At 23.2% G+C, this 24756-nt stretch overlaps 1 protein-coding gene and 1 non-coding gene across 2 annotated transcripts; one reads left to right on the top strand and one right to left on the bottom strand.

The window, feature by feature from the left end:
- Positions 1 to 383: 383 nt before the first annotated feature.
- LOC145831512 (uncharacterized) lies at positions 384 to 18333 on the bottom strand. The gene is made up of 20 exons (XM_082938790.1): positions 18144 to 18333; positions 16600 to 16670; positions 15100 to 15143; positions 14380 to 14608; positions 11802 to 11880; positions 11202 to 11244; positions 10829 to 10909; positions 10291 to 10401; positions 9012 to 9530; positions 8405 to 8575; positions 7513 to 7599; positions 6723 to 6845; positions 6093 to 6320; positions 4715 to 5278; positions 4364 to 4486; positions 3836 to 3928; positions 3434 to 3478; positions 2924 to 2979; positions 2077 to 2172; positions 384 to 633 (listed from the first exon to the last, which is right to left on the bottom strand). Exons 1-19 carry the CDS (start codon positions 18312 to 18314, stop codon positions 2083 to 2085), a joined length of 2928 nt encoding a protein of 975 aa, XP_082794916.1. The 5' UTR covers positions 18315 to 18333; the 3' UTR covers positions 384 to 633; positions 2077 to 2082.
- Positions 18334 to 24464: 6131 nt separating this feature from the next.
- Positions 24465 to 24550, top strand: Trnay-gua (transfer RNA tyrosine (anticodon GUA)). The gene is given in 2 exon segments: positions 24465 to 24501; positions 24515 to 24550. It is a non-coding gene; the product is annotated as a tRNA-Tyr (tRNA).
- Positions 24551 to 24756: the final 206 nt, after the last annotated feature.

Genomic DNA, 24756 nt, shown 5'->3' with positions numbered 1-24756 from the left:
CTTACTTTTTATATCCAAATTTAAGTTTACGAACGTGAAGATCTGATTATCTAATAAAGAATAAATAAGTTAACTCAGAATGAAAAAAACAACAAAATTTTAACATATAAACAGAGAAATTAATAAAGAAGTTAACAAAATATTTCGGCAATGATGATTCAACGCAATACAGAACATAAATTTGAAAATAAAAGTTTTTATAAACATAATACAAAATGCTTGAATTTTAAATTAAGATAAAATATTTGTTTAAAGATTTGATTTTTTTATGCACTTTAGAATATTAAATTTAACACAACTTTAGTACAAAAGTAACATCGAAAAATAGAAAGTTTTTGGCTTTAACTCCGTTTGATTACTTCTAAATGTAAAACTACGTGGTTATGGGTTTAAAACATATAACAAAAAATCAAAAATGTAAAAGAGCACAGTTTTCAAACTTATATGAAAAAAAAGTAATATTACACATCAACATGAAGAAAAATTGCATAAAAAGTTATCAATTTAGTAACAAAGTAGTTTTTTAAAAACAGAATTAAGTAATTAAATAATATTGCAACAGTTAAGTCCTTTCTGCAGGCTTCTTTGCATAAGTCTGTTGAATGGCCTGAAATTTCGGTTTTCAATGGAATCCTGAAATAAAATAAAATATCAAAAATAAAAAGATATATTAGTACTTATTGTAAGTTAAGTTTTTTACTTATTTAAGATTGCTATTAAGTTTGATTATATAGGTAACTTTCTTTTATACAAAACAATTCAAAATACTTCCATTCATGATTATTTATACATCTTGGTATACCAATAGCTTGTATAGAAAAAAATCCTATAAAATTCTAAAACATCGCAGTTTTTAAATGGTTATTGATTGACGTAAAAAGTGGTATTAAGTTTAAGTACATAGGTAATTTTATTTTGTACAACACAATTTAAATTACTTCGATTCATTAACACTTATACATCTTGATTAAGCAAATAGTTTATACATACAATAAAAATCCTAAATAAGTCTTAAACATTACAGACTCTTAAAACAAATAGCATCTTACATAAAGGTGCTTAAAAATAGTCTTTTTAAAGTTACTACTATTAAATATTACAATTTTTATGCAGCTAATTTTTACATATATATATCAAATTTTTAAATAATGTACGCATTTAAAATAGTAGCTTAAACAAAAATATGACAATTTATGTTACTGGATCTTAGAAGTGTTCGAATACAAATAATTTTTGAGTTAACTTTTGTTATTACTACGGCATGCAACATAAAATACCAGTAAAATTTTAAGTTTGATTGTATTTTAAAGCAAGTTATATTTTCGTAATAAATCGAAACGGTTACACTCACTATATAAATAAGTCTTTATACTTCCTACGTAGCTATTTTTAATATTTAAGTTTAAAAAGTAAATTATTTCTCAGGATTTTTTAAGTAAAATAAAAGTATAAGAGCAAACTAATTTTTCTATAAGTATTTGTTTCAGTTTAGTTAAATAACAAGCTACAACGCTTAGACAGTAATTACTTTTAATTTTTTTCTACTTAGTATTTCTACTACTTTTAATTCTACTTTTTATTTCGAATGTAGTGTTTACCACCTCAACTGTAAATCAATTTAAATAATTACTTATTTGTAATTTTGTTAAGAAAACACTATAATTTCATTGAATATTTGTTTTATATCATAAATAAATTAACAAACTAAAAATATTTTTAAAATAACTTGTTAAATATACCAGTTTTATATTTTGCTTCAATCAACTTTTCTTTACTTTTAATTGTTGAAAGCATTATTATAAAGGCTTTATAAAGACAAAATAGTACTTAATTAAATAAAATACTTGACATTTATTTTTGTCAATAGTTATATGTGTTTTTCAGAGTAGAGCTAGTTTTAGTAGTTTAGCCCTAAAATGATTGATTACTTTAATTTTTTTCTTTCGTGTAGATAAAAAAAAAGTTTTGTTTAAAAGTTTGCTGTTTCAATTTAGAAAACGCTTAAAATTTATTTGTAACGTTAAATTATTTTTCACTAATTTTATAGACAATAACTTTAATTTAGTTTACATTTACCTCTCTTTAAATGCTGTAAATAACCTTGGTAACAGCAATTAAAATAGCAACAATTAGAAAGCAGAACAGTAAAATATCCATGCCAAATTTTCCACTCTAAAACAAAGTAAATTATATTGTTTTTAAAAATGAAACTAAATTATAAAAAAGTACATGAAACATAAAAAAATTAAAAGTTTTTATAAAAAAAAAGTAAATAAAACGTTTTATTTCTTTAAATAAAACGTTTTAAAAGTATGTGGAAGGTTTTGTAGTTGATAAATTAAATTTGACTTTTTATTTGACTAAGAGCTAGAGCTTGAAATATGTATTAAATTATAGTTTTTGTCAGTTTTAGCTATTAAAGTTAAAACTTTTATTTGTTAGCAAAAAAGTTTTACTTCGTCAAATGTGACACCTTTTTAGACAACTTTTCTAAAGTAAAAACAAAAAGTCTTTTTTTATGTGAAAACTACTTGGTTGTCTTTACTAAAAATATTATTTTAGACAAAAGTTGCTTTCTTTTATGCTAAAATGCTTTAAAGTATTTTAGATGACAAATTAATATTTCTACAGCTAAAAGAACTAAATTAAAAGTAAACTACATTTTATCCAAATTAGTACATTTATGCTAATAAATGATTAAAGAAGAATTATAACACTTTGTTTTAAACTAAAGTTTAAAATGTTTTATTATTAATACATGTACTTAATAATACATTTTTTGTACATTTTTACATTGTTATGTTAGTGGCACTGACTGTACTTAATATATAAAGATTAAAAACAAAAACCATGCAGACTAAAATAAAAATATTATACAACAAAAAAACAAAATGTTAAAAAATTCATAAAAATAAAAACAAACTTTTTCTTTTTCTAAAATAGGACTTTCATCGATGGCAGCGTGATTCGGTTTGGGTACTGTAATTAACAATTAATTTAGTAAAAAAAATAAGAGAACTTCTGAAAAAATATTCAAGTTTTTTATGTATTTTATTAAGTTTTAGACTCTTTCGATTTACAAAATTAGTTAATATTGGTTTCATTTTATAAATTAATTAAAAGTTAACATATCTAAAACTATCAGTGTTTAATGTTACTTAAGTTACTAAGTAAACAAAATAGTATATTACTTTATTCTAAAAAATTAGCATAGTAAACTAACAACTAGCCTTAGACAAAAACTGTCAATTTTTTTCTTTCAGAAAATTCTTTAAGAAACAGAAATTTTTAAGAATAAAACAAACAAAATAAAATAACAAGCTATTTTATATTTTAACATGGGCAATACAATAAGTAAAATACAGTAAAAATACAATAAGAAAAACAGAAATATTTTAAACATTTCACAAATAAAATAAGATAACAAGCTAACTTTTTATTCTTAATCGAACTGTACCAGATGTATTCTTTACTTCATCTAAAAATATTTTATAAATTTGGAAAAGATGTTAAAATCATAATATAAATGATGACATAGAATTACAATAAAATAATATGAATAATTCTAAAACTAACGATTAAAGAATTCAAAAGCTTAGAAGTGTTTTACATTTGGTTTTTCTAAATGAAATAATATTAACTTAATCACAGTTTAGATTTTATTTCTGTCTCTTTCAAAACTATTAGTTCAGTTTTAGATAACTTTAAAACGACATTCTTTTAAAAAATTCCAAAGTTCTCTTTTTTGTATATATACTTTTTCTATACTATTAAGTTTTACAAAAAAAAGAACTTAACTGCTTACAATAGGCTAATCTAACAATATGAAACGAACCTTTGGTTTTTGGAATTAAGTTCGAGGTGCTATTGTCGTCACAAATAATTGAATTTGCTGAATCTTCTTTATTAAAATTGCTTGTACAGGGTTCTGTAAATAAATAGATTTTAAATATAAATCATAAACCTGTAACTGATAACAAAATGAATAGCTTTATAAATATTTATTTTCAACTACTGTTTTACATATCGTAAATAAGCTTAGAAAAATTTTATGTCAAAAGTACTCCTAACGTTGTATATACTAGTCGTTAATTTAGTGATATTTAACAGTGAAAAATAACTAGTTGACCAATTTGAAGTAGATTTTGTAAAATATTAAAGCCGATTAATTACTTTTGTAATAAAATATAGTAGAAGAAAATACCGATCCTAGGTATTAGGATATTTTATGGAGTTATTATTACAAATATCAAACAATGAAACAATTTTTTAAGCAAACAAAAAAAAAAGTAAAAAACAAAACAAAGCTACAAAATACAAGTTTACTTACACAACTAAAGTAACAAGAAAACAATACAGTCACCTTCAGGAGTCAGGGCAATAGGTGTACTGCTATTTGAAGCTAAAGAATTTACGTTTGATTGTTCTAAAGATAAAGCGTTTTCATTTAATGGATCAGCAGCCAATGAATTGTCTTTATTCGAAACTGTTGTAATGTTTAGTTAGTTTGCTTTTATTTTTAAGAGCTTGTTAACATTACAATGAAGTTAAGTAAGTAATAAAATTGAAAAAAAAAACTTTTTCCAAATGCAAAACAAATATTAAAACTTAAACGTAAATACATAGATTTATAAAGTATAAAAAAATTTTAGCTTCCTCGATTTTTAATATTAATTTGTTGGCAAAAATTATTAAAAGTAAAAAATAAACAAACATGAACTATATGCGGTCTTGAAACTTTCAGAATTCGAATTTTGAATCTCTGAACATTCAGAAGTCGGACTCTCGACTTCGGGAATTTTCGTTACAAAATTCTCCTCGCTGGGACTTTCCCTACTTTGAGATATATTTTTACATTTTGACGGACTTACGATGGTTTCAGTGGATGAAGAGTAGTTAAAGTTTGTGACGTCACTTTTGATGGCCGACACGTCATCACACGTCACATATGACGTCACATCGGAAACGTCACGCATCGTTGAATTTGCGAAATTGTCGGTAAAGTTTTTATCTGAGAAATTGTTTTTAAACTTCCGAGAAATTTCTGAGGCTTCAGATGTTTCTGATTTTTTGGCCTCTGATGACTTGGTTTCAGGTTTTTCGATTCCTGAGCTTACAAAACTATTGGTGAAACTTCGAGGTATTTCACTTTGCTCGGGTTCTGCTTCAACTTCCGTTACAAAATTCTCTGCGATTGTTTCAGGTTTTTCTGGTTGCTGCACCTCTGAAATGTTTTCTTCTGGATTACCAACTTTTGAAACCGCTTCTACTTCTTTGACTGTAAAATTTTAAAGAACAAACATTTAGAATTAAATAGGACTTCTCAATTAAAATAAAGTTTGAGGAGTAGGTATACAGAATTATATGTAATATCATTTATATAAGTAAAAAATAATAGTGACTTTTGCGTATATAAACTATTAGGACATCAAAATTTTCAAATTTTTTAATTCTATAAAAGGAAATTTGTCTCTCTTAGTTGAAAATTAATTTATTGATATGAATGTATAGCATTATTGTGACTACTAATTAGTTTTTTGTATTCTGCACTTGATCATATGAAAAAAAAGAAGTTTTATATATGTTTTAAATTTTTTCTGCTCGAGTTACTACTGAGTTGTAAATTAAAACTATTTTGTTATATGTTACAATGTATTTTTATTTTTATTTTGCAAAGTGGGTTATAATTTTAAACAAGTTGTAGAGAAGTATTTTAAACAGTTGTAACATTTATAAAAAAACAAAAACTTATAACAGCTTCATTTAACCGTTTTACTTAATTTTTTGTTATATTCACCTTATGTTGTCAAATGAATTGTAAAGTCTGTAATTTTTGTTTAATAATCACAATAACATGCTGACTTTTGGTCTTAAGCTTAACTTTAGTTTAGGGAGATAAAACCAAATACACTATTTAAAAAAAAATTATATAAATTTATAGTACAATTTTTCACAGTCATCAGTTGTAATTAAGTTTTTATAATTACTAAATTTTATTTTTAAAACATTATAAAACATAAAGCTAATAAACTCTGACTCAAAGTAAAACAGTTTATTTTTTTCAAATAAATAAAACAGTTTAATCAACTTACCATCACCATGTTGAAGAGATTTTTCTTTCACAATTTGTTCGCTTTCCGAAACAATCGATTCGACAATTTGGTTGCAAATTTCTGCATTCGCTTCAGAGGAGTTTGTACTAATTGATGTGTCTTTATCTACTGATAAATTACTAATTGATGTGTCTTTTATATCCTCTTCTTGAGCTGATAAATCTTCTTTCATCTCGGAGAGCTGATCTTTGGTGCTTGTATCAGTATCTAAAAATATTCAAATTGAAATTGTATGAGGAAGTTTTATAAACTAGTCTGAAAAACTAATTAAATTTATTTAGTTAGAAGAACGTTAAAATGCTGCAATTGAATTAATAATTTCGTTACGAAAACCAAAAATTTATTATTAATAATTTATAACTATTCAAATCTCAAGTTACATAAATTTTGACTATATAACTAATACTACCAAAGTAAGTCAAACTTCAATGTCCTATTTTACTTAATTTTCTTTAAATAAATCAAACATATTCTTAATTTAATTTCAAAATATATTCTTAGTATTTCTCATAAGCAAAATTTTCAACAGGTTTGAATTATCAACATAATTTTACACAATATTTTGTACTATACATCAAACAGCAACTTTTCAAATGTATAATCAAGTACCTTCAGTTTCCTCAGTAAAGTTGTCAACAGATTCAAGGTCATCCACGTGATTTTCAACAGACCAAGCTTCTGATCTCTTTTCAACATCAAGCAATTCTTTAGTGTGTAGTTGTGGTTCATAAACTGTAAAACAATATGATTTTGTATGATTCAATAATTATTAAATTTTATAAAGTATTATTTTAAATATCAATAGTTTCTTGGTGTATAATAGTGGTTCATACACTTTTAAGTAGTATAAATATATGTAAAAGTTAAAAAACAAATTCTTCTAAATTTTTTTACATCATGCAGTTCTTTTTGGTTTAGTAGTGGTTGAAAACATATAAATAAATTTTAAACAAAAAGGTAAACTTCTTGAGTATTTAAAAACAAAATTTTTACAGTGGGTTTTAACAGTTCATATATTTTTCATTGTAATCAAACATATAATTGTTAAGTAGTCGTTGTATATCATAAATTTATTATATATTTTTAATAGTCTAAGTTAATGTTTTGCTAATAAAATGTAATTCTTTCGTGTTTAACAATATTTCATAAACTATAAAACAGAATAAAAAAAAATAATTCATAAGATTTTTTTTTCTTAGAAATACGTAGTTTTTAATTAAAAGTTGATTTGTTATTACAACCTTATTAATGCTAATTTGAAGTATTTAATATAAAAATATTTTTTAAAAACAATCACAAATATTTAAAATTTCAAGTTTTTGATAGCTTAGAAATAAAATTTGATTAAACTAATGTTGAAACTTTTTATAATCAAAAAATTCAATATACAAACTTATACCTGCTTGAATTATTTCTGGTTCTTTTATTTCATCTTCAACATTTTCAATATGAATTTGAACGGCTCCATTACTATCTTCAGTTGGTTCTAAACATAAAAATATTAAAAGTTAAACAATATTTAAGATTTTATAACAAATACCATATAAAAAAATACCATAATACATAAAAACGTGTATGGTTAGAAATATTTTCATAAACAACACATATTGTCTTGTTTTTTTTAGCTAAAAAAAATTGTTTTGTTAGTTTAAAACAAAAAACAAGAAAACTGCGCACTTTTATTATTGCACCGTTTAGTTTTCTATAACTACAACAAAAAAAAAAAAAAACAGAAAATTGGAAATTTTTAATTGAGTTTTTTAATTCAGCAATTTTTATAATTTAATGAAAAGTTAAACGTTTTAATAGCACGAACTTATACGAGCTACTTGAAAATCGTGTAGCTAGAAACAAAAATAACTATTCTATTGAACTTTGCTAAAGTGATTAGTCTTATAAACTTGTAGTTAAGGTTTAAAATCGAGATTTTAAACAAGTAATTTAATTTTTAAAATGTAGAAGTTATAAAAGGTTTAATACAAAAAACACATAAACTAATTAGTTATGAAAAATTTAATGTTTAAACTTCGTTTATGTAGGAAAACTTACCACTTTACTAACTTACGTCAAATTTGATAGTAAAGGTTACTAAACTACTAGTCATAGTTCTTGTAGAAGTTTATATTTAGAAGTTAATATTACTTTAAGTTTCTTTAGAACATTTTGTGTTTGTTTTTCTTAAAATTATGAAACTGGAAAAAAATATTATTTGGTAATAAAATTATTGTTGTAAAACTAATCATTTTAAAACTTTAATACTAATAAAAATTATAAACACCTAATTATCTAACCTTCTTTTATTTCAAAAGGTGCATTTTCAACTATAATTTCTTTCACGCTGTTCAAATTGATTGAAATTTCATCCGTTTCTTTAGCGCCAACCACGCTATAGTGGCCAGAAGTTGCAGATTCGTCGCTTTTATAGCTTTCAATTGAATCAAAGTTGTTTTCATTATTATCTTCTATAAATGTGTTTACTGATTAAAATTTGAACGTAATTTTAGTAATTTTCCAAAATTAAACTTAATACAGAAGTATTTATATTGATGAGATATTTCATAATATTTATACTATGACTACTAGTAAGTTTTATTAATTATCGTTAGTGAAAAAATCCGAAAAAGTTTAACCTATAAATCTTAATTTTTTACGTAATACTTAAAGATGATTTTAAGCTGATAAAATAAATTTGTAGAAAAAAATATCCTAAAGAAAATTCCAAGTGTAATCCTGAAGATCTAGATAATTTATACAGCTTATAAAGTACAGTTATAAATTGTAAATAAATTAAAAGTAAACTTGGTCTAACTTATTGTCTATTTATCTTCAATACAAAAAAGCATAACGTGTTATTTAGGTATTTAGTAGCAACGAAAAAAACAACTTGAAAAAACCAACCTTCATTTTCGTCGACTTCTTCTATTTTATCTTCCACGTTTATGACGTAACATTCTGACGTGTTAGATTCATCTGATCTGTAGCTTTCTCCTGAAGACATTTCTTCAGGAACTTTCTCAGGAATTTCTTCTGATGACTTATTTTCATGAATTTTTACTGATGACGTATTTGAAACGTCACTCTTACAACTTTCTCCCGAAGATAAACTGATAATTTCAGGAGTTTTCTCAGTAGTCTTTCCTGAACTCAGATCTTCTGGTAAATTTTTAGGAACTTCTTTCTCAGCTGATGATATATTTGAATTGTCACTTTCTCCTGACTTCATACTTCCCGGAGTTTTATCAGCCGCTTCTTTCTCTGCTGATGACGTTTTGTTAATGACGTAAACGTCTGACGTACTTGATTCGTCCGATTTATAACTTTCTCCTGAAGACATATTTTCAGATTTATTTTCTCCTAAACCTTCAGATTTGTTTTCTAGCTCATCCAGGTATTGTGGTAGTTCTGATTCGCTATCGTCTAAATTAGTAATAATGATAATAAAATTAAGTGTAAATATTTTTACCAATATTATCTAAATTCTAGTTAAATAAAAAACTGTATGTTTTTTTTTTATTGTAATGTTTTTAAACTATTTTATCAACTTTTTTTTTCTTTTTAAACACAAAATAAATATAAAGTTAAGTTAAGCTGTTTTGTATATTTTTTTATTTTCGTCCTTTTGAAGACTTCTATTTATTATTTGAAGGAAAAAAAAACCAACTTAAACTATAATTTGAATAACAAACAACAAAGCACAATTTCTTTTGGTCAAATAGTATAAAAAAAATTATATTTAATATAGTTATATTCTATGTAATTATAATTGCGCTTTTCCATAACACTATTTTGTAAAATAAATTTAATAAAAAATGAACAAGACAAAAATACGTAAAAAAAAATTAATCAATAATTTCAAAGTCAAATGCATTTTGCAAAAAAAAAATTCAGAAAATACGAAACTAATGATTAGTTTTGCAGATAATTTTTTTAAAGTGTATTTTGAAGTTTATTTTTTTCAAAAACTGGTGTATCTTATAGTTAAAAACAAAATACATTTACTTTAATCTAGCATTTCGTTCTACAAGAATTTAAAACCTTAATTAAACATATCTACACTGAAGTACTTTTGTTTTGCTGAAATAACTTTGCTCTAATATACCACAAAACATGAAGTTTGACAGATGATATGATAAACAAATAATTAAAAATGAGATGTATTTGTATATAATAAACAAACCAAAAAAATCTGAGTTATTATGGTCGAATTGAACAGTTTTTACTCCAAGTTGAACTTTTTTTGATTCTTTTTCTTTTTGCTGATTTTCGTTTGTGTTTAATTCATCAAAAGCTGAAATTTAGTAAGAATATTAATAATTTATAACCAAAAACTTTAAGATGTGGGCATAATGCTAAATGAATATATTATAACTTTTGATATAGAAAATTATTAGTAAAATATACTTGCTGTTCTTTTGGTTATATAATTGCATAATTCAACCTATAACTTATACAAATAAAAATAAGTATAAAGGGTTTTTATGTTTTAAACTTTAGATCTTTAGGTAAGCTGTCTAGTGGCTTGTAATTTTACTATGTACTAGCAAATAAATTAGTAAATTAAACAATAATAAAAATTAAAAGCTTTGTTAAACGTTCAAAAGTGAATATTAGAGATCAAGTACTTGTACTAAATAAGCAGGATTTGTGTGTATTTCGAATAGTAAATGATATTAAAACAAAGTACAAAAAAGTTAAAAAAAAAACAATAAACAAACTAGTTTCTTTATTAGTTACACCAGGCAAAATAGTTTCAGTTTCTTTTTTTTCTTCTATTTCAACAGGCTTTTCTTCTGTGTCTAAATAAAAACAAGCTTTAGGTAAATTCCGAACAAAAACCTTTTTTACATAAAAGAGTTTACAATTAGTTTTTTTAATTTGTCGTAAAAAAAAGCTAATTATATAAATTGTTAAACTGAACAAAAGTCTATTTTTAAACTTTTTTATAAAAGATTATTCAAAATAAATATTTAGAATTATAAGCTAATAAAATACAAGAGTCGACGGAAAAATTTTAAAATGTGAAAACTTCTTAAAAGAGTTATTTTTTATCTTTTTATAAAAAAAAAATTTACAGAAAACAAAACTTACCGTTAGGCGTCGGTAAAGGTGTCAAGACTTCTTCCATACCTTCCTGTAAAAAAATAATAACAAACTTTATTAAAATAACTTGTATTAATAAGCTAATTCTTTATACTTTCGTAACTTTTGTATTTGAAGTCATGTTCTTTTAAAAGTTTAACAAATTGCCTTTTTATATCGTTATGAGGTTAAAATTTATACTAACATACTCTTTAGATTTTTTCTACTAACTTTAGCAATAGAAAAATGTTTATTATTCTTTAGATACTTATACTTTGTAACTATATTATTAAAAGATATTCCAATAATTAAATAACTATTATTTTCTACTTTAATCAAATTTAAACTAACGCGTTATTTTTTTATATAAATTGTAGTATAATCTAATCATGGTAAAAAGTGTTTCGATGTATTCAACTTAAAACAAATAATAGTAAATTTATTTTAAATTTAGTTATACTAATGCATATTTTTGTCCTTAAAATTTTTTAATTAATTTTATTGAACTCACCTCATATTTAACTAGATCTCTAATGTCGTAAAAGTTGAAATTAAAATTATCTGTTTAGTTTATACAAACAAATAAATATATTTGTTATATTAACTAACATCATGCTTTACAACATCTCTAATGTCATCAAATGTAAATGGAGCTTTTGGCATGGGTCCTCTTTTTGTTGGACTTTTCCTAAAAAACAAAATGATTAAATAGTTGTTTATACAACATCTCTTAAATATGACAACAACAGTTCGAAAAAACGTTTCCTTTAAATACTTAATGCTAGTTATTTGTTTTATTAAAGTGAATATTTTCATAAAATAAGGCTAGGAAAAGATTTGTAGGCTATAAAGTTTAAAAAATTTGAAAAAAGTTTTTTTTATTTTATTATTTTTTCTTCAAAATTCGTATAAATTTCTGAAAAATTGTCATTTAATACAGATCTGTTTAAAGTTAAGGTTAGAAAAGTATACAAACTTAAAACTTTTTTTTTTCTTTTTTTAATGTATAGAAAATAAAAACGACTTTGTTAATAAAAGTACGAAGTATCTTAAACTGTGTAACAAAAATTGCTAATAAAAAGTTTTGAAATTAAATAAAAAACAAATAACGAAAGAGCTAGTTCAAATAGGTTTACTTTTAGCAAAAAGTATTTAACTGAAAACATAATAAACTCTGGGAAGTAATATTTAGTTGAGGTAATTTAGTAATTAAAAAGATAACAACAATGCTAAAAAAAAATTCAAAAATTTTTATTATGTGGTTCAAGCTGTAGTAAAATTAATCTTTATTTTATTCAACAAATATGTTTAAATTTTTAAAGTATCATACATGATAATGTCATTTAATCACATCTCTGACTAAACTAACTGGAGATAGGTTTTAACAAAACCGAAGAGAAATCGAACAAGTAAAAATATTACTGAATAACAAATAATATATTCCAACATTTTATATAATCTATAGAGCTTGAAATAATTGAAATTAAAAGTTTATACTTAACTAAATATTAAGATATTTTTCCTATAAAAAAAGACTGCTTAATAAAATGCAGTAAAAAAGTATACATTTTAAAATTTATTTTAAATAACCTTCATTAGCAGTTTAAAAGAATTTATGTTTAGAAAAGTTTGACAGAGCTTTAATTTTAAGCTAAACTGATTTGAAACATAAATTTAGTCTTTACTTAACTTTGATAATTCAAAAACTTAAAGTAAACCCTTGAAAATAAAATTAATAAGAATAACTATATCAATAGCAACTGAAACTAATCAAGTCTAAACAAACTCAATTTATTCTAACACAATGCTTCTGCAAAAACAAAATAAATGAAATGAATCATTAATTTGTTTTTTTATGACAAAATAAACGTTTTTCTAAATGCTGTATGTAAAACTCAAGCAAAATATTTTCAGTTTATATCATCCCACACATATATATATATATATATATATATATATGAAAATGAAAACAAAGCTTTGTTTTTATATGGAAAATAAATGATCATATGATAGAGACTTATTAAATTTCACAATGTTTATTTATGAAGTTTAATAATTCACATAACACGTCTATAATAAATCAACTTCAAGTTATAAAAACAAAAAAACAAAACAAAACAGAAATGTTTTCTATTCAGGGGTTTAAAATATTAAAAAAGTAATAAGTTATGTGTTGATAAAAAAAGTTATGTCTGTTAAAAACTTGATTGAGAAATTTAACTTGTTTTCATGAATTAAATGACTTAATAGCTATGAAAACGAGAAAAAATTCAATTTAGTAGCTTTGGTATTTGTGATTTATTTTAATTAGGTAAAACAATTCCTTATTAGAAAAAACAAAAACTTAATAATAAAATTACTTAAAATAGTCATAAACTTAAACTAAACTTAGTGTTATAATAAACATTTAAAAAAATAGTTTACTTGTTTAGTCAATGAATTTTATTTGTTAAAACTTAACAAGTAAACTAGTTGTTTTACAATAATGTATTTAAACTGTTAATTTAGTACTGATTAAAATAATGTATGTCAAAGGTAAAATAAAATTTTAAGAATAAAACTAGCTTTTTTTTTGCCTTTTCAGAAAGTTAAAGAACTTATTACTGTTTTTTTGTAGCCTTGTGCTCGATCAAAAACTTGTTTTAGCTTTCTTATATTTCTTGTGATGTTTTTAAAGTGCATGAACATATAAGTATATTTTATGAAAGAGTCAAATACAAATATTGAAAGCATATTAAACAATTTAAAATAAAGTTTTTATTTTATTTACGTATGTAAATCTTTGACCGAAACTTAGTTTGTAAAATAAAGTCTTAAAAGAATAAATTCAAAAAGTTTTAATGTCTAATTCGTCTGTATCGTTTTTTTTACAAGTAGAATAGGTTTACTGACACTTCCTATTGGTTGATTAAATTTCTGTACATGAAAATTGCAAATAAAAAGAAACATTTATAGATAATAGTTAATTTAATTGATTAGTTTTTGTATGCATTCTTCTGTGAACAGAAAACTTTTTACTTTTTTTACAAAACAACACTTTGTAATCACCAATACAACAAAATCAATCTATATCTGTATGATTTTTTGTTTTATAAGCTGAACAGGCTTTTTCAGCGGAAGATTATTTTTGGATGAATACACATACATCATACAATAAATTACAATATATAATAACTAATTTAAGTACCTCATCTGAATGATCTTGTGTTTTATTGGCTGAACGACGGGTTTCTTTAATGGAGACTTCTTATTGGATGACTGCTGCAGCCACTCGTGCATGCGATCACCAGGCGTCTCACTGCTCCCCTCTAGTGGTGAATCTTTCACTCCACCTAGTGGTTCTTCATCTTCAGATGGGGAGAGGTCGGAAAGATCGGAGTCTCCGTCCAGCTCGTCCAAATCTATTTCTTTGTGGTCTGAAAGTTTATAAGTTTAAATAATGAAGACCTTACTAATATTTAAATTAAATATTTAGAAAAACTCTAGTCCAAATCTATTTCTTTGTGGTCTGAATTAGAGGTTGATAAATTTATCATAATATCAGTAAACATTACTAGATTTTTTAAAATAATAAACACCTTACTAGTATTTGAAAAAAATTTTTAGTATATTTGTTTAGAATTTAGTAAGTATGAAACTAAAGGTTATGGGTTTTTTATGAAAATAAATGCAAAGTTGCCTAAATTTCTTTGTGGTCTGAAAGTTCATATATTAAAATAATGAAGACCTCATTAATATTGAAATTAAATATTTAGAAAAATTCTAGTTTACTTACTTAGCATGTGATGGAAAGTTTTATAAAATTAAACACAAAGTTGTTTTAAAAACTTCAATGTTTAAACGATTATATAAGTTAGTGCGTACTTTAGTACTTAGTGATAAATAAAACAATAAAATTAAATTAAACCTGTTGTTATATGTTCGTTGTGTAGGCTGTCTCTGCTAACTTGTCTGTAAGTAAAATGTAAAAATAAATATTTATTAAAAGCTAATTAGAACTATAAGTTTAAGTGTTTTAGAAATAAGTTATTTACAGTTTAAAGTTTTTCTGTAAAAAAATGAGCTAAATTGTTTAACAAACTGTAGTCAACACTATACTAAAAGTATACAGACAGTTTTGTAGAGTCTGAAGTTTGTGTGTAAAAAGGTAAATCATATTTTTACGTATAACAATTATTTTATTATAAATATTATTTTTAAACTTTACTTAGCTATAAAACGTAAGCTATATGCAGTCTAAATTATGTCTACGTAGAAAAAATGTTACATTGAAACTACTCAAATAGTAACATATGTAAATAATGGATTACAAATAAAGTCTCTTTATATTTTTATATAAAGTATATTGTTTTAAAACGCAGAATATCTTGGCTTTGTTAAATTAAAAAAATATAAATCAGACAATTTTCAGTTGTACAAAACTGTTTAAACATTGCTCTTTTTGGTTTAAAAGTTTATTTGTATTAAAGTAAAAACATTATTTATGAATAAATAGGGCAACTTAGTTATATTAAAAGTGTTATGTTTAAAATGTTATGTTTATGACAAACATACGTTAAATTTTTATGATTTCTTGTATACTGATAAGTAACTATTTTAAGACAATCTAGTTTCAATTTCAGTTATATATTACTAAATTGTAAATTTTTAAACTTTATAAATTTAGCCTTTACACTGCACAGAACAGTTAAGCTTAATAGTACAGTGATAAATGGAAATCACGTTTTTTGGTAGAAACATGATACAAATGTTAAAGAGCAATTATATAATTGTTACAGATTTTTAAAATTAACGTTTAAATGCACATTACTTAAAATAAAATAGCAAAACAACAAAATAAGTATTACATACCTAAACTTAGTAAATGTCATTTAAGATAGAATAAAAGTTATTAGTATTAATCAAAAAGAATAATTAGAAAGTATTAAAAACTTTAAAAATAAACTTAGTTCATCTCAAACCACAATAAAGTAAAACTTAAAAGCTTTTGTTTGAGTTTTTGAAGCAAGTAATTACTACGGTTTAAAAAACAATTAGTATGTTTAAACAAAAAATTAAAAAATTTTTACAAATACATTTATACTGGTACTAATACAACAAGTAAAGTAGTTTGTTATGATTATGCGAACAAACATTTCAATTGAAAAATTGCACCGTAAAACGTCACACCACAAAGTTAATTATATGACATCTTTTTTGTTAAATAGTTAGTAAACGTTTGAAAACAAAAACAATATCATATATATCAAATGAAAGAAAAAAAAAAATAAAATTTAATTGGTTTTAATACACACTAAAACATAATAACTAACAATATAAAGTAATTATATAAAAAACATTTTTATGGAAAATGCGCAAAAATGACACTAAAACATGAAGAAATAGGAATTTTCAAATAAAAACAAACCTTTTAAAAGAAAAAGGGCTCAAAGTCACTCCGGAACCCATTCGAGGGTCGCCAAGAACCGATCTGCTAATCTGTAAAAAATCATTAATTATTTAAAATCATAAGATAGTTAAATTATTTTAGTAAAAAAAATATTAAACACAAGAACCGATCTGCTAATCTGCTAATAATGATAATTGTCATTTATTATGTTGAACACAAAATTACGATAACGTTTTCATTAAAAAAAGATGATTTAGGATATATTAAAGATTTTTAATTAGTAATTTAGGCTAGTGTTCACAAAAAGGGATTTCAAAATATTTTAAACTATTATATTTAACACTAACACTTAAGTTGTTGATTACTTAAACAAGTAAAAAAGATATTTTGTTATTTTATTTTAGTCAGACATTTAAAAACTCTGTTTTAGTTTAAATTTCATTGTTCATGACAAAAGATTTTTTTAATTTGTTTTAAATCACTTTAGCACTTAATTTTGTTTTAAAGCACTTAATGTTAGGTATGTTTAACAACTTAAAAGTTTAATTAACTGCATATACTAACAAAAAAACAATACTTTATAAAACCCACTTAAAAAACTACACTCCTTCTCTGTCAGAGATGTTTAACTGCTTATCAAGTCTAAAACCCGCTAAATTCAATAAAAAACAATCGCCTTAAGAATATTTAATGATAGAGGTGGTAGTCTTCCACTCTATCATAAATGAAATAACTTTTCATAAAACGTTCAAGTCACCACAGCACTACCGGTCTAATTTAGGTTCAGAGGTAGTATAAGTTATTAATGTAGGCACAAAACAAATATACTTTAGGCTAAAAAATACTTACTGTACATAAAACTACCCAAAATTCTAATCAATCTCATCAAACATAAAATATTTGTCTAGCTAAAATTAGCAGGACTCTTTAACTTATCAAATATAAAATATTCTTAATTAAAGCAAATTACATTTCTTTGAGTACTAAAATCCCTCAACAACTGAAGAAATTTCCTACTGGATATAGTATAAAGCACCCAAAAAATTTTAAAAATCGATGTCCTTTAATGGCAGCGAATCTTAACATGGGGTAAATTTCATTGTTTTAGGGGGTAAATTTACTTTATTACAAGTTGTTTAAATTTATCCTTATCAGTTACCTTTTTAAAATATAAGTTATTATTTGACTGTTTTGTTTCTCTTAAAACTATACGGTTTTTATACTGAATAAGCTTCTTAAAGTTCACAAGTTAAGTATTTTGTTTATGGGAGGTAAATCTGGTAACTACTTTCCAAAACTGGGTAAATCATGAAACAAAAGGTTAAGAACTGCTGTTCTACAGAGGTAATATCCTACTAAACTTAAGATTTCATGTTGAGTTAAAAGTCACACTTCTCCTAAAACTTACTACACATAAAGTACCCTAAACTAAAACAAAGCAAACTCACGCTATGTCAAGGACTGTTTATCCCCCTTTATCAAAAATACTAGTTTCCTACTCGATATAAAATACCCTAAAATAAAAACAAAAGAATTCCCCTAAAACAATACTAAAAACTCACGCTATGTCGAGGGCTCCTTATCCCCCTCATCAGTGGAGGCAGCGTCCTTGATGAAATAATCGAACCAGCATCACTACCGTTCCCTGCTTCCGATCCGTATATTGACCCCATGATCCCCGTTTGGGTACTTTCCCTCGAAAGACGACGATTTGAACGGTTGAAGAAACTCATGTTGTGACGTAATAGTTAAAAAAGCTGTGAAAAACGATTCAATGAATTTTTCCTAAACAACTTGCATAATAATCTTAATAACAATAATAACAAAGTCAATTTTTAAAGCATCAGTTTTCTATTAAAACAGTTTTTGGAATAATTTTTTAAGGTTTAAAAGTGCAAATGAAAATATAATTTGATTTACTTTACCCGCTATTAGTGCAAAAATTAATTATACATAAATGATTACACTGAATTAGTTAGTTTACTGATGAATAAAAATAAAACTAAAGTCTTTAAAGTAACTTATAGTCTACAATTTAATGCAACACTGTAATAATGAAAAATCATTTAATTGCTAATAAAAACAAATTAAGTAGAATTAAAAAGCTTTTAAGTAATTTTTTTAAGTGTATATTTACAGTTCAAAAAATTTATACAGAAATCTTTAAAAAATACAATTTAAAAAATTACCTCAATATAAATTTAATTCATTATTATTTTATCAATGAAATAATAATGCTTAACAAAAATCATTCAATGCAAAAGTTTCATTAACAAATAGTATTTTACAATAAAAACAAAAGTATGAAAATAAAAATAACTTAATTATTAATACTTTTATGACTTGACACAAATTAACTTACTAATAAATTACACTAAAAACATGTAATTCAACGTAATAGAACGTAATAAATTTCTACATAAATTATTAAGTAAAAAATAAATGCACAAAACTTTAAGCTTCAATATTATGAGGTCAAAAACATGTAAAATTGCTAACAAATGTAAAAATGTAAACAAACTTAGGTTTTGAGTTTAGTATTTACTAATAATATATAAACTTAAGGTTTAAACAGTTTGTTTTGTGCAAAAAAATTATTTTAATACAAAAAATTACCAACCAAAACAAAAAAAGTTAATCAAATACATAAACCTTTAAGTTGTTGGATGCAAATTAATTATATTACAAAACAAATTTTTATTTAAAGCTATGAAATTTTGCACTATAGTGTATTTAACAAGTTATGATTAATAGGAACAATGATTAATTTAGTTCAAGTTAAGTAAATGCTACAAATTTCTAAAAATTAGAAAAAAAAGAAATTTAGATTTAGATTTAGTTCAAGAATAAGTAAGAAAATTTATACACTTAAACTAAAAGTTCCGACATATAATATAAACATCAACCAACAAAAAAAAAATAAAGCCTATCTTTATATATTTTAAGCTAAGAACACATAAACTAGTAATAATTTAATAATAGCATACTAAATAGATTATAATAAATTAATTACTTAAGCAGGTGTAGGATAAAAAAGTTTAAAAAAATCTTAAACAAAACTTTGTAACTTACAAAATTTTTAAACGAAAGTTTAGAGTACCTATAAATAAATGTTTTAATCAATTCAAATTCAATCAAGCTAAGAGAGCTTTTTTTTCACCATACATAATTAAAACATTTCAAGTTAAATGTGTAAAATGTTTTTAAACTGAAAAACTACATTGTACAATTTTTAAGACAAAACTAAAAACTACTAGTTCAACAAAGCTATAATCCATTTGAAACAAAACCTTATATTTAAATCATGAAGTATAAACACTTATTAATTTTCAATAAATTTTTAAATTAAGAATGATGAATAAATAAAAAAAGTGCAGAAAATGTTTAGTAATATGAAATACTTTTGTTAGATTGAATGCTTTTGAAATAAAAAATTAAACTACTTTTAAGCTGAAATTTGAATGGACTCAAAACAAAAAAAAACAAGCACAGAAAAAATTATACATAAATAGTAGTAAACAAAAGTTTTTAAACAAAAAATGTGTGTTAAATTTGGATTAGATAGAATATTTGGCTAGCAAAAAAATTTTCATAAAAATTCAAGCTACACTTGAAAATTTGCAAAACTAAACTCAAACAAAACAAAAAACTAAAACAACTGAATTTTTAAATAATCAATTAAAAACAAAATTTGTTTCTAATAAAAAAACTTTAAAGACCTCAAAATGAAACAAAACTATCCTTTTATTAAAAAAGCAATCACTATAAACTGCAATAAAAAACTGCCAAACCTCAATAAACTTGAAACAAAACACAGCATACTAGCACAAGCATTTCATAGCAAAACAAACAAAAAAGCCACATAAAATTTATGCAGCACACCAAAAATATGAGAGAAGAAAAAAGTTGTCGTCAAAAACGCTTGTGTGTACTAAAGCGTGACGAGGTTTTTGAACCAATCAATAAACTTTAAATATTAATGAGCCTTCATTCCACATGTTTTTGACTTGTATTAAAAGTCGGATTTATCAAACAATTTTTAATTATTTTCAGTATATTTTAGGTTACGCAAAATATTTTTTGCTGTTTTATGTTTTAAATCAATAAGTTTTAAATATTAGTGAGCTTTAAAAATTTCTTGTTTATTGAAGTTTTACAAACTTTATTTTAAAAATTGTTACGTACTTTAGTTCTATATTCTATAAACTTATTTTTCTAAACTACTTTGTTATAAGTAGTTACTTTTAATACTTTGTTTAACAAATTGTAAAGCTTTCTGTGATAAATTGGTCCTAAAAAGTATTATATCTAACTAAAGCTTAATATGAAAAATTAATGAGTTTTTACATATGTTCTTTTCTCATTCTTTATCATGTTTAAGCTCATATTACTTTATGCTAAATACTAAAGAAAAACGGTTATAAAACATTTTATATTAATCGAAGTTTTTAAATTTTTGATCATCCTGTATTTTTGTTTTAGTATAAATAGTTTATTTGTTTTATACTTTTGAAAATTTTAAATTCTACTTATACCAAACGCATTGTTTGTTTTGTTTTTTAATAGTAAATACTTAAATAAATTCATCCACATTGTTTAGATTTATTTATGACCTTTACATTAAAGCTATAGTTGACCTTTTTATAACATACAATAACAATTTGATTTGTTCTGACCACAAAATATTGCTTAAAAAACTAGCTTAGAAATATATAACAAACACACAATACAAACTATTACTATTTAAGCACTTAATATATTAACTATTTGTACTTAAACTTTTAGCAGAAAGTTGTTTGTGTGTATTTAGTATTGTGTTTTAAAATTTAAAGTGTGTGTTTTATTTCAGCTTAATCGTTTAGTTTAATCAAAAACCAAAACAATTTGATATATTTCAAAGTTTAAAACTATTATATATTGTAGTCGTAATCTGATTTAAGGTTTTTTATTATAAGCCAACGATTAAATTTCTAGATGAATTTTAGAAACAACCATTTTTAATAATCATTAAATTTAATTAAGAACCTTTATTTGAAAAATATTTTTAGTTTTTTAAAGTCAAAATCAAGTCTTGTTTGTAAATTTGATTTTATTTTTTCAAATAAGATAAACATTAAAGTTTAAAATAAATAAAAATCTCAAATTATCTCGTTATAAAAAAATGAATATCACTAGTTTGTTTCATTAAATTTTACTAGACTAAAAGTATTTACAAGCTATGAACTTTATAAAACTTATATTAAATAAGATTTCAATTAGAGATGAGTTAAAGTTGTACTTATTATTATACTTTGATTTAAATTTAAAAACTTAGCGAGTAGAAATTTATTGATAAACTGTTGAGATAAAAAGAATATTATATTTTTGTTCAGTACAAACATAAGGGTTTTATTTAAGAAGTAGCTTAAATAGCTTAAATAAAATTATTTTTAAATGTGTTTGATTTAATTTTTCAGACTTCATCTGTCTACACTACTTTATCATATTATAATTATAAATTTTTACATATAGATAGATTAGTAAATAATACGAACTTTAAACTGTTGTATTTTTGAGTAAGTTTTCAATACTTCAAAATAATCCATATTTGCTAAATTAGTTTTTATTAGTTTCAAGCAAACAATTGTTACATTTATGCTAATATTTGATCAATGTCTTAGTATGTTTTTGTAATACAAACCTTTAAGCAATACAAATGAGAACAATAACAAATTCAATAAAGCATATGGTTATAAGGAGATTATTTATTTTACTTTAAGGAGCTATATGAAATCTTAAACTAGTTCAAGCATATGTATGATAACTAAATTGTAAAAAAAGCTAACTAGTTATTTAAGTTTTGGACACAAGTAAGCTTTTGATACATACATTTTTTTTGTAAAATACGTACAATATTTTGCAATTGTCTTTAATTTGGCTGTCTTAATTTATCAACATATATAACATTTTATTTATAGTACAGTGTCCTTTATTTTGTAGGAATTTTTTTATTCCGTAAAATTTAACACTAGTTCAAAGGTTTTTCGTATGTCTGAATTTATTTTATATAAATAACTTTAATTTTTTTTTTTGAAAAAAAAAAAAAACAGTGCATTCAAATTTGAAGTTTTGTAGAACAACCTTTCAAAAGAACTTATAAGTATTTACGAGGTTTTGTAGTTGGATTTCAAAATTAGTTTAAAGTAATCTATTGTATTTAGAAAATCAATAAATTGCTTTCTCTTGGAAACAAGTAATTTTTGCTATATTGTAAGCTTGTATGAATTACATCTTTTTAAAGTTTGTATTAAAAATCTAAATAATTATATTTAAACTGTTTTTAGAAATAGTTTTTGAATCTATGGTCTCTAAAGATAGCTTTAGCTTAACTTTTTAATATCTGAAATAAAAGACAATAAAAAGTATTTGTTTGTTTTTTTATTGTTATTTTTTTTTTTATGAACTGTTTTTAATAACTTACAATATCCAAGTTTGTTTATATATTACCTTTGTTTTTACAGTAGATACAACAAATTTTACTAAAAACTAAATTTAAAAAACAAGAAAAAAACCTAAAACATATTAATTTTTAGACAAAAAAACTTTCTAAAATCAAAACCTTAGTTGTGTAATAACTTTTGTATTCAAGTTTTTGGGAAATAATAAATAACTTAAAATTTTACAATGATTATATAAGTAGTAGTATCTTCTTATAACTTTATTTTTAGTACTTTCTTGATTACTTTAAAACTTAAAGATTAAATATTTAAATACTTTTTAAAGTATAATTTTAGCCTGCTTAAAAGTAACTAAATGAAGTTTAAAGACTCTTTTAGTATCACATAAAATTCTGGATCCAATAGATAAGTGCTTTCATATATATTTAAATAAATGCATAAAATTAAACAAAACATTTACAACTTTTAAATAAATATTTAAATGTCTGAACTAGTTTATGATACATTAATAAAACTTCAATACTTTTCATTTGAAAATCATTTACTGATACATTACGACTAGATTGTAATCAAGTCAAACTTAAAATAAACTTTATGCTGTTTTTTTTTAAGCTGTAATCAATTATTTGTTTAAGGCTTAACCCTATATAAGATGTTTAATAAATATAAGCTTTAAAAAAAATTATTCTGATTTTTTTTTAAACAAAATGAGTACCAGAAAATTATACTAGACTAAAAAGTTAAATTTAATTGATTGCTTAAAAAAGGTATATAAATAACATAACTCAAATATTTTTTTTCAGTTGAAGAAATTTAAAACTTCTCAAATTTATATAAAACTTAAGTACTTCAGTAATTTGAACAACTGTATACTTTAAATTCTACGTATTTTATTTATAAATGCTTCTAATCAAATTTTATCTTAAATGCTAATTAATATATTTTATGTATTATGTTTATAATAAACACAAATAACGAAATAATATGCAAGTTTTTTTTTTAAAGCCGACTTTTTTCTAATGTAATTAAACTTCGTAAACAAATTAATAAAAAATTATATTTAATTGAAGATTTTTTTTTACTAAAAAGTTTTGTTTTATACAATAGCCATTGATTATAAACTTATCTAAGCTATAAGTTGAATTTTTTATAAAAATGATAAATTCACAAAGTTAATTTTAGCTAAAACAAATTATTTAACACTTTTTAAATGAAATATTTAAACTAATTTAATCTTTAATTTGAACCACAAAAGTGTTTTAATGTTACAGTATATATAGATATGCTAAGTGTTTACAAAATAAAACAAAAATAGCAATTTAAATAATATAGGTAAGTTAATTTTTATAGACAGTTAGAGAATATAAACAGGAAAGCCATAAAGCCAATATGACGTCATAAAATATTGAGTAGTTTATAAGCGCAATAATAAGCATTCTCTCAGCGCCTTCGATAGCTCAGTTGGTAGAGCGGTGGACTGTAGCTGAATGTTAGAAATCCATAGGTCGCTGGTTCGACTCCGGCTCGAAGGACATTTTTAGTTAAGATATCTATATTTACATATAATAAAAAAATAATTTCAGCTGTTTCGAAAACAGTGGTGCTATTAAAGTTGAGTTAAAACAGTTCAGGCAAATGTTTAAATAATAAAGTTTTTAGTTTCTATACAATAAAACTACCAGACAACTTAACTAATCAACTAAGCTGTTGTAATTAACTAACTTAACACATTTTTAAA

This window comes from Thalia democratica, chromosome 3 (assembly GCF_965202585.1).
Source record: "Thalia democratica chromosome 3, ktThaDemo2.hap1.1, whole genome shotgun sequence".
Lineage (NCBI taxonomy): Eukaryota > Metazoa > Chordata > Thaliacea > Salpida > Salpidae > Thalia > Thalia democratica.
Note: the sequence above shows the minus strand (reverse complement) of the source record. Positions and strands in the feature narration are given on the sequence as shown.